Source organism: Equus quagga, chromosome 7 (assembly GCF_021613505.1).
Source record: "Equus quagga isolate Etosha38 chromosome 7, UCLA_HA_Equagga_1.0, whole genome shotgun sequence".
NCBI classification, from domain to species: Eukaryota; Metazoa; Chordata; class Mammalia; order Perissodactyla; family Equidae; genus Equus; species Equus quagga.
In genome coordinates this window covers 89,073,547-89,085,117 of record NC_060273.1, presented here as the reverse complement: position 1 = coordinate 89,085,117, position 11,571 = coordinate 89,073,547, and the positions used below count along the sequence as shown (strand labels likewise).

Here is an 11,571-nt window from a genome sequence, read left to right as displayed (position 1 = left end):
GAGCTCTGGATCCATGGCAATAACATCTTATTATAGATGAATCAGGAAAGGAGAGTCAGGAGACCAAGCAGAATCCTAAATAATAGTTTTGTGTAATATTTTAGGGCGCTGAAAATTTAAATATAAATTGTTTACTTGCCCTCCAGGGATTTAAGCCTCAAATTCGAGACGATGTGAAAACAACAAACATGTAAGGCAAGCCATGCTCATCTTAGAAAAGGAATAACAGCTAATTTTCAGGTGAATTTTAGATTTGAGGCAAAGAGGGCAAAAAGCCAGAGAAAGAGAAGGAAAGTGAAGAAGGAACTTGCTTCTTGAGTTGTTGTTCTTATAACTATTGTTTTTCTGATAAACTGATGGCATGATTCCTGTTTTCAGTTGTGCTATCCCCAGCTGGGTTCCAGAGTTAAGACATATACACACACACAATGACAACAAGCATATTATCATTACGAAAGGGAAAAAATGATGGCTTTGGGGCAATTTGTGGCAGGGGGTGTGGGGAAAGCAGCCTCGGGGGCCCTGTTCTGAGAAGTCAGCGTAACTTGATCACTGAGTTTAGGCCAGAGGGCTGCTGCCTGGAGGAGCAGGTACCACCACAGGCAGCTGCCAGCAAAGCATTCCCAGGATGTGGGGATGGCCCTCCCAGCCGGAGAGAAAACAGAACAAACGAAACAGGCACCTTGGAGGCAGGCAGAGCAACTCATGGGCTGCCCAAATAATAGGCTTTGAGGTTTGTGGAAAGGCTGAGAGGACATTGTGGTGAGGAAATGTAATGTGGCACAGCCAAGCAAGAGTAAAGAGAGAATGGTTTCCAGATCCTCACAAAAATTCTTCTGAAAGGGTTAAAAGAGTGTTCTTAATGCTAATGGGTTGTCGTGGAATCACTCAGGCCATTGGTGGCCTAGCTCGAGTCCATGCACCTGATTGGTGCTAACACCAAAGTTAACACTGTTAAGTGTTAGCTGGATGGGGAAATCTGTGAATCAATTGTGGATTCTGTTCAGGTGAAGCCCAGCACTATCCAGCCACACCTGGGTTCTGTGTTACCCTGAAAGTGAAGAAGAATGGGAGTGAAAGGACGTAAAGTCAGAAATTGTAGACAGGAACTGGGGGGATGTGGCCTTGGTCTTCAGTTGAGGAACCCTTTCCTGTATCCAGGACTGTAGAAGAGTTGGCTCTTTCCCAGCACTTTTTATATTTCCCCCAGAGCAGCGGTTCCAGATGTTAGAGAGGCAGGCAGCTGATCCATCGATTCCAGGTTGAATGAGGAATGTGACTCTTTCACACTAAATCATGGTTTGGCCCAATTATTCCAGTCCCTCTAGGGAGGGACATGCTCAAAAGGACAAGGCAAAAAGAGGGAACTGCCACCCCTTATACACTAACTCACTTCTTTTTCCATAAGTTCTCAATGAGATTTAATTTAATAATTGAAATAGTATTAAAACAAGTCTGTAACCCTCATTGATTTGAGAATTAGTGTCATTCAGGGTTTATCTCTACTTAATGCTTGCCCATTTTCCCCAGTTCCAGGGCATTACTCAAAAAAAAAAAAAAACAGAAACTCCAAATTTCCATATTTCTGCTGTGGCCAGTATTTCTTGCTATGTCTTTATCTGCCTTCTCTCTTAAGAAAACGTATTTCCTTTTTTACTGATTCTTAAGATAGCTTTTCTTGTTCCATCTGGGACTATAAAAGCAACATTAAGGGCATAAAGTTCGTTGGGAAATGATGTTTATTTTGGATAAAGAGGCCAAAAGGGAGATAAGACTGATTAACAAAGACTTTTAATTCAGCAAATCAGGAAATTTTAAGCTACTTGGTGATTGTGTTTATTTTCAAGATGGAAAATGTCCCCTTCTAGAAAGGTATCCTACCATTTTGGCTTGGTAGATGGAAATAGACGTAACTATTGCTAACAGGATTCTCTTACAAGTGCAATATTGACAAAAAAGAAAGTGGGAATGTGACCCAAGCTTTACATAATGGCTACTTTACTAAGTAAAATTCAAATGGCTTTTTGCCATTTGTAATACAAACTGGTAGTATGTTTAATTATAGGTTAGAAAGGTAAATATGGGTCAGAACCAGCTATTATGGATTTTGTTTTCCCAAAGAAAAGGAAGTCTTTGCCAAGATAGGATAAAATATGCACACTGGTTCCCTGTCATTTGGTAGCAGACGCTTTTCCAGGCTTCCCATTTCTAGACTGCTCACCCACTTTTAGAGCTGTGCTTTTTACTAAGTTAAAATCATAGAGCCCAAAGCTTAACATTTGGGGCCATTTTAGTGATATTATTTTACCTTGTTTATCTTTTTCTTTTTGGTACTGACTTGCAAGGAAATCTGGATAGACAGGTTGTAAAGTGTCTTGCCAGCCTTTAGCAGAGCCACGATGAGGCCAGATTTATTGTACTTCAGCATTTCTTTCTCTAAAGTCTACATCTTTAAGGAATAAACTAAGTGACTTGGCTTATTAAAGCTTCTTGCAAGTTAAAAATAGAGTACCTTTTAAAAATACTGCGGTCTAAAAATAAGTATACTCATGTGTAGCTTTAAAGCACACATCTGATTTTATGCTAAATGTGAGTTCAGTTACTCCAGAACTTTTCTAATGGTTTGTTGAGCAATTGATTTGAAGACTCTGCCTATTAACAAACACACCTAAAGATGTGAAACCAAATTTGCAAGAGGCTCTTTTCCTTGTCTCTATCACATTCATACACTAGAGCCAGAGTTAACCAGAAAAGTTATCAAAGGATTCTCAAGATGTGTCCTCTACACCTAAACAGAATCCCGCCCAGCCCTAGTATTCTTAGTAGTCACACCCTGTCATTAAAGATATGCAAAGCCTTGTGGCAAATAATTGCTTTTCAGTCCCTTTGCTGTTGCTTTCAAATATGCTTGAATTTGTTATCATGCACTTGCTGCCTGCATTATACCGATCTGAAAAATGCAACGCTGACCTACATTTTTGACTCTGGGTCTGGCATGACTTGAGAGCCACGTGGGAAGTGCCTGTTGAGACTCACAAAATGCTCTACTTGTGGTGAGCGCTCGGCTAGAGGAGACCCTGTCTCGTCTCCCTTGGCAGAAAGCACTCCTTCTGCTGCAGAAAGCCCCATTAAGTCACCTTGCCTGGTCGAGAAGAAACTTGGCTGGATGGAGAGCAAGTCATGCCTTCCATGAAGTGATGATAATTTTCTCTTCCCTATCACAATTCCCTCCAGCAACTCAGCTTCCCACCTGATCCAATTCACCCAGAGCGTGTCCTTCCTCTGGGACTGAGCTCTAATGTCATTTCTTAAAAGACAATAAAGTGAGGGCTGGCGCCATGGCCAAGTGGTTAAGTTCGCGCGCTCCGCTGCAGGCGGCCCAGTGTTTCGCTGGTTCGAATCCTGGGCGTGGACATGGCACTGCTCATCAAGCCACGCTGAGGCGGCATCCCACATGCCACAACTAGAAGGACCCACAACGAAGAATATACAACTATGTACTGGGGGGCTTTGGGGAGAAAAAGGAAAAAGATAAAATCTTAAAAAAAAAAAAAGACAATAAAGTGAATTTTTGAGGACTGATATTCTTTCCTTGCCATTTGGCATCCCTTCTTCTCAACAGAGGACGATATCCCACTTCACAAAAATTTTGCGTTAGAGAACTCCAAGCCTTCCTACAACCCGCTGGCAGGAGCTCCCCAGGTTGGAATCGAGGACACCTAATTTCAATCGCTCAGACATCCCTAAATCTAAGGAGGAGTTTTTTATTCGTTACATAACTTTTTAAATGGGGAGCAATGATTACCATTCACCTTTGGAAAGAGCAGACGCATGGCTGAGATTAAAAATTAATGTCAATATGAAATCCAAGAGAATTAAAATTTAGTTTCAAATTTGCTACATACTTTTTCTCTTTGGAACAGGGAAAGAATATTTTTAAATTTCCCAATGATGGGCTGGAACTAACATTTGGACAATTTCTTTTCTCCCTTTCCTGATATCTACTAAAATGCTACATATGCTTTTGGCAAGCATTGGGTATAAAACATGCTCCATGTCTCAAGCTTATACTTTTATTTTGCTTTTGTTTTTATTTCTTTTACAGGTCGTATTGTTGTTACTACTAGCTGTAGCCAGTGTAATTCATCTTAATACTTTTCATGCCTCTGAAGGGATAATCACTAAATAAATATCAAATCCAAAAAGCAGTTTCAATTTATACATAACAAAGCCTATTTGAATTGACTATTTCTTTTCACATGGTACTAACTCATCCATCTTCCACTCCCACCTCCTGCTTGATAGATGCCAGGACGAGTGTCCTGTTGGCACATACGGAGTTCGCTGTGCTGAGACCTGCCAGTGTGTCAATGGAGGGAAATGTTACCATGTGAGTGGCTCATGCCTCTGTGAAGCAGGCTTTGCTGGTGAGCACTGCGAGGCGCGCCTGTGTCCAGAAGGGCTCTACGGCATCAAATGTGACAAGCGGTGCCCCTGCCACCTGGACAACACTCAGAGGTGAGGGTCGGCTGCCCTTGGAAGGAGGTGTCCTCTTAAAGTTTTAACCATCATGTCCCCTATTGGAAGCAGGGATTGTCAGACCTCGCCCCAAGACCATTCCTGCCTCTGGGTCATCCTGGGTAGGAACCACTAGGTAAACGCAAGACTTTTTCACTTGATGGGCGATGATCCAAGTCAGGAGTGCTAAAATTATTAGATGGTCATGGGTGGATATTAGATCCTATTCGCTACTACTGGCCACTGGCAAAAATTATGTTTGCTGAGGTTAGTAGAACACTTCCCTAAGAAAGGGATTCTCTGACATTCCCTTAGAAGCGAAGTTGCAATGAGAGATGGGTTAAGTCCAGTTTAGTATGTAAAAATATCGCAAAATGATTCTCACTGCAACATCTTTTACTTGACAGCACATCTGTGTAGAGAGGAAGTATACCGGTGGAAGTTTTGTGAAAGTGCTTCACATGTGGCTGTCACATGTGAAATATGTTTTCAGAGTGGATTACTCTGCATAGAACTCACCAGGGTCTTTTAGCTCAAAAATCTCACAAAGAATTTAAGAACAGGAAACCATGATCCCACCCACCCTAGTATACCTTGTCTGCCCCTGAAAATATCTTTCCACCCCCTTTTTTCCTTTCCCTCCCCCAAGGACCAGATAAATATCACTTCGAATTCTGGGCTTCATTTGCAAACTGCTGGAAAAGTTGAATCTGACAAAAACGTCGTGCACTATATAGCAGCTCAGATGTTACGAGAATTACTTTTATTTGCATTCAGCACAGCTGTTATTTCATTTATGCCTCTGAAAGATAACTTGTGGCCATGTCAAATCTCAAATGTGCAAAAGTTAAAAGTAAACAGAAGCCTGTGGTTGGTCTCTTCTTTAAACCATTGTTAACGGGGAACAGAACAATGGGCTTTGCAATGTGTGTGTGTGTGTATGTGTGCGTGTGTGCACGTGCTGGAATACATTTTGGTGGGACACATGAAAGAAATGGATTCTTAATATGTCTCAAGCAACTTTGTAAGCTGTTTTAGTCAACTTTTGGTCTTCTTCATTGGAAAATATTGCCACTCTTTACATGACAAGGTTAAATAAGCATCTGGGGAGTAAAACTGAATAATCTCTGTAGGATTTTGTTTGTTTTTCAACTCTCCAATGTTTAAGGAGTTGGCAGGAATGGGGACAAGTCACGAGTTTGGCCCTTCCTGCCATGTAAGGCTTGTCCCAGCAAATGGTAAGCCGCGTGTAGTGGTAATTATGAACTTTCTAATACCACTGTGCTGTTTCATTTGGTGTAGACACATCCTGAAATCAAGTAGATTGATAAGGTTATACAAAGGAGCTCTATTATGAGAAGAACTGGAGAAGCAGAGAAAATATTGGTTTTGTTAGAATTGGGGACCATGTTAATAGTGGCAAGGTGCAAGTGGACAGTTATTTGAGTGACATCAATACTGTGATAATTTTGACATAGGTCATGTGTACCTAAGTATGTATGCTTTAACAGAGAAGTACATGAAATTATTTGGCAATCACGTAGATCAAAGAAACCCAGAATCTATCTAATAATGTATGTCAAATAATCAGAAGATTAAAAAACAGTTAGCCTAAGTACTTCCCTAAATAATGAAAGCTGTTTTAAAAAGTTAGCTTTTACAAATTTCTGTTGAAACCAATTGAATGTTGATTATATGACTGTCTCGTTGAATTCACAGTTGGAGCCATCCATTTGATTCTTATATCTGGAACTTCCATGTAAAATTGTTGGAAACACACGTTTCCTTTGAACTAAAAGACATAGAATGTTTGTATGAATTGAAAGTCTAGCTCATTCATTTTACCATTTAATCAAGCAAATGCAGCTTGCTATGACATAATTTATGATGTGTATTTATCCTAAAACCTTTATTATTAAAGAGATAACTAATGCAATGTAAACTAAGAGGTAAATTGTGAGTTCTATGGATGTACATAATATCGACATATATTGCAGACATATATTTGGGTAGAGGTTTGTATTAGTTAGCTTTTGCTGTATAAAAAGAAAAAACTACCCCAAACTTAGTGGTATAAAACAGTAATTGTTTATTAGCTGAAGATATTTTGCTTTACTGTTTGGCCTGGGCTCAGCTTGGTGGTTCTTTTGCTGGTCTCCCTGTGTTCAGCTGGCAGATCAACTAGAGGCTGGCTGGTCTTAGAATTCCTCACTCACATGTCTAGCATTTGGCTGGATGATAGAGGAAACTGAGCTATACATGTCTCCAGCGTCTAGCAGGTTAACCTGGGCTTCTCTACATGGTGATTGGTTTCCAAATGCAGCAAGAGTCCCGGTGAGCTCCAACATGCAAACACTCTTCAAACCTTTGGTTATGTTGTGTTTGCTAATGTCTCTTTAGACAAAGCAGGTCACATAACCAAGTCTAGATTCGCACTCCACTTTTTGATGGGATGAGTTGCAAAGAATTTGTAGCCATTTTTATTTTGCAACCTATCATAGGGTCAAAATGAATTCAAATATATTTATAAATGATATTAGTATTTTAAAAACAGTGCTATTATAGAGTCTAAAGACGCTCTTTAGTCCACTGTGACCTGGACTTTTCAACTGAAAACTAACTTTTATGGTGGAAATAATTTTGAATGGTAAAATAAAATTCGAGATTTAGTAAGATTCCACATGGGATATGTATATTAGCTCTTGTTCTTAAGGACATTTAATAGCTGTGGGCAATCAGGATGTGTCTATTTGCAAATGCCACCTAATTGTCATTACATCTGAGCATTAATAACGTCTAAGGATATGAATGAAGGGAAATTCAATGACTCATTCTATTTTAGCCAATATTGTATTGGACTCTTGTAATGATTTAACTCTTAAATTGAAATATGTACTAGAATATTTATATCTGGTTGTATGTGCATAAAATAATAGATATTCTTATATGTGTATAATCCTATTTTCATATGTACAAAGCAAGCCTCTTTAGAAAGAAAACAGGTAGGAGTGTATTACCCTTCAAGCTCCAATCTGCTGCTCTAACATTGACACGTAAATCTCATTACCAATTAAGCTGCCTGCATGAGAACCCATCAGATGCCTCCAAAGTGCTCTGGCTTCCTCCATCTAATTACAAATTGCTGAATACTAATTTTGGTGTCAATCAATCTGAGAACCAGTGTGCTGCACTAATTCTCACTAGGGGGCATTGAATATCAATCTCTCTGTCTGCCTCTAGCTTAGTTCAATTCCCTGTCCCCAAATTGTCTGTTTTGTTTAACATTTATGTCTACACCACGAATATTACTTTCTACTTTTTAATGTAAAGTAATATTTTCTACTAAAAGATGTCCTTTTTTTAATAGTATGTTAAGATAAGGTAAACTACTTTACCCAATCCATCACTTGAAATATTTCTCTTCCTTTTCTCAAATGTAGGGCCTTCCTGAAGTAAATTTAAATTTGTCCTTGCTTTTTGCACAATACAGGCTTTTATGGGTCCTGCTAACCCTTTTATTTGTGCTAAATCCTAAATTTTAGCAATTGTTTTTATCTCGCCCTCCTAGCAAGCTGCTATCAAACTTCATTTTTCTTTAGTGTAAAAACAAATAAATAAATCTAGATTCAAGTTTGATTCTACCACTACCCGTGTGAGATGTCGAATAAATTACTCATTCTTTCTACGTCTCTGTTCCCTCATTTATGAAATGGGATCACCCCTGATGCTGAGCATGGCTGTAAGGGTTAAGTGAAATAAAGCACACGGATTGCTTAGCATGGTGTTAGCACACGTTCAGTGCTCAGGAAATGCTAGCTGCTGATCTGTGCATTCCCTTGCCATATCATCATAAACGTCACATGAGTGTTCCCTGCAATTAAGGGTGATTCCCTTTAAGCCATGACTTGGACATTTTAAAAATTAATTTCAGGGGGAAATGTTGCCTTTGTATGCAGTTATACAGATTATAATTTAACATCACTGGATGACTCAGAGATATCAGGGGGAAGCAAATTAATATGGGAAAGCAAGGTCCCTGATGTCAGACCCCACTGCACATCAACTGTGAGGTTTTCACTTATTCACTCAGTCGCTATTTACTGTGGCCTCCCACGTGCCAGGGACAGGTAACAAAACACACTCAACTCTTGCCCTCATGGAGCTTGAAGTCTAGAGGGAAAGGAAGACTTTAAAGTATTGTAAAAATAGACATAAGATTATAGGTTGTGATAAGTGAGATGAGGAGAGAGAGCAGGGTGCTATGAAAGAGAGTAATAGGTGAGACCTAATTTAAATGTGAGAGGTCTGCGAAGGCCCCTCTAAGGAAGATATTTAAGCTGAGACTGGCAGGCTAAGATGGAGAGAGCTAGGTAAAGAGTGGAGAAGCAGCATTCTGGGCGTGTGGAATAGACCATGTGAAGCCATCAGTAGAAAAAGCTCAATGCTTTGACAAACTGAAAGAACTCCATTGCAGTTGAGCAGAGTAAAAAGAGAGAATGTTGATGAAAGAAGCGGTTGGAAAGCAGGCAGTGGCCAGATGATGAGGGCGAGTGGGCTGCATTGAGGGTGAGCATATATCTGGTGTTACAGGGACTGTTTAGTTTAGGCCTATTGTCCTAGTATAATTATTAGTAACTCCCTCTCCACTCTTAAAAATGTCCTAGTTTAGACAATAAGTTATATCGTCTCTCTACCTAGATTAAACCGTATGGATTTTATTCTAAAGTCTTTGAAGAGTTTTAAGAAGAATGATAAGATCTACTTTTAGATGATGACACATGAGTGAATGCAGGGAGAAAAGTTAGAAAGCTATTCAGGAGCTTAGGAGATAGGTGACATTGGCTTGGAGTAGGGTGGTGACAGTGAAAATGAAGAGATGTGGATTGATTCAAGACACATTTTGGAGTTAGGATTGTTAGGTCCTAGTGATGAAGTGGAGATGAGGGAGGAGTTAACAAGAATAACTCTGAAGTTTCTAGTTTAGACAACTGAGTCGCTGGTGGTGCCGTTACTTCGGTGGGACAATTGAGAGCCAACGGTGAGTGAGGAATGAAGAAAGGGAAGAACAAGGGGTCCATTTTTGACATGTGAAGTTTGAGATGCCGTGGAGATGCTAGGTGTCTGCCCAAGGATAAATAGATAAGTAGATCAAGTAGATCTAAGTAGATCTAAGACTCAAACCCTTGTCTTCTGAACCCAAACCTTCTATACCCAATAAACCATCTTAAATGTAGAGTTGTGCTTGGATATTTCTTCCTGCCATGTTTCCTGAGTAATGCTTGTGACCAATGCCAAGGCCTTTGCTTGTGGGCACTTAGTTGCAGCAGAGGCCTAAAAGTATGTTTAAATAAATTTGTGAAAACGAGTAACAAACTGTCCACCCATAGGCTTTTTCTTTAAAGAAAAAAAAAAATGGTAGAAAATGAGATTATGGGGTGTGGTTGAGACCCTCAATTGACAGACCAGGACATCAGGCCCAGGGGGGTTATATGCATTCACTAAGGTTAACCAGACAGTGAGAAAGCTGGACTGATCTCCTCAGTCTTCATCCTCCCAGGTCACTGTTCTTTCAAGAGTAGAAAATCTATAAGCGGTCTTCTGATGAGAGATCATTTAGCAAACGTCTTATGTGACAGTAGATTTTATTGTTGGCTGTACTAAGGGGAGGCTTTTGTCTCCATCAGGGGAGGAAGTCCATCTTTAACAGTCTTCCAAATGTGAGCAGAGCTAGTTTGAGTATTAAGATTTTCCTTTGGTGAGAAGCACATGTGTTTTGAGGGCCACAGAGTGCCCTATTGTGTCAACCGCACTAACGCGTGCAGCTTAGCACAGCTGATGTGTCCATTTGCCATGGAGCGACAGCTGGCTGCCTGGCCATCAATGCGGCTGCTGTTTCAGGTAGTGACAGCTGCTCCACCACCAGGTATGGGGAACTGAAAGGAACAGGCTGAAAAGGGCACTGCTTTTGAAGTTCCTTAGATATCACCCTGGTTGATTGATTTGGTATTTTCATTGGATGGAGTTCTTTAGATCTTCTCTTCTAGTTGATCTCTTATTGAATTAGTGCTTTCAATTTATGAAAATTGAAATGAGCTTCGGACAAAAGGACACAGTTGTAATAATCATCCTGCTAGAACATGATGCTGATTTCATGCAACATTTCTGTAGTACCAATCAGGTTTGGGCCAATTAATTAAATCATGCCAAGCCTGGGAATGGAGTTTAGGTGATCGTGCATGGAATTGCCCACACTTTTAGTGATCATGGCTAAAGCAACATTTGCACGGGCCTTGGGTGTCATGTTTACCCGAGAATGACTTGCTCCTTTCATCCACGTCTCTCAGCTGTCACCCCATGTCTGGAGAGTGTGCCTGCAAGCCGGGCTGGTCGGGACTCTACTGTAATGAGACGTGTTCTCCTGGATTCTATGGAGAAGCTTGCCAACAGATCTGCAGCTGCCAAAACGGGGCTGACTGTGACAGTGTGACTGGAAAGTGCACCTGTGCCCCAGGATTCAAAGTGAGTGGCTTGGGCTCTGGAAGAAGGAGACGAGAGGTACAATGGGGAGCATACTGATACCATGATTTATATGACCTTTTCTGAAGTACAAATGTGCTAAAATCAGTCACTTTGTTAACAGAGAATAAAGAGAAAAGTCATAATGAGAGATGTGAGTAATTACCTTAGAGTGATGACTTGGAAAGCTGGCAAAACTATAAATGTGGCATTGATATTTAATTATTTAATTAATATATGTCATGAATATGATGTATTTTAATTATTCTTACATAATTATTTTACTGTGTTTTATAGGCAACAAAAAAATTACTGTTCCAAGTAGGAAATGTATTATTGTCAACAATTTTTGTTTTAATTCCATGCAATTTGAAGGCACATAATATATCAAGTTAGCGTTTATTATGTATTTACATTCGATGGTTAGTAGTAAGTAAGTTTTTCGGCCCCTTTGAGAATGTACACCTTGCAGATATGCCTGTAAGCCAATAGAGCAGAATTTAGCCTAGTTTCTAGGATTTCTCAGCTACAGTTAGG

At 40.0% G+C, this 11,571-nt stretch overlaps 1 protein-coding gene across 3 annotated transcripts in view; it reads left to right on the top strand.

The window, feature by feature from the left end:
• The window catches only part of MEGF10 (multiple EGF like domains 10), a 163,497-nt gene that overhangs the window by 110,415 nt on the left and 41,511 nt on the right, over positions 1-11,571 (top strand). For all 3 annotated transcript variants that reach the window (XR_006889256.1, XM_046665459.1, XM_046665460.1), the window contains exons 9-10: positions 4,306-4,518; positions 10,863-11,037. Coding sequence is in view for 2 of the 3 variants with exons in the window: in XM_046665459.1 (XP_046521415.1) it covers positions 4,306-4,518; positions 10,863-11,037 (388 nt within the window). In the remaining variant the exon portion in view is untranslated. The remainder of the gene's footprint in view (positions 1-4,305; positions 4,519-10,862; positions 11,038-11,571) is intronic.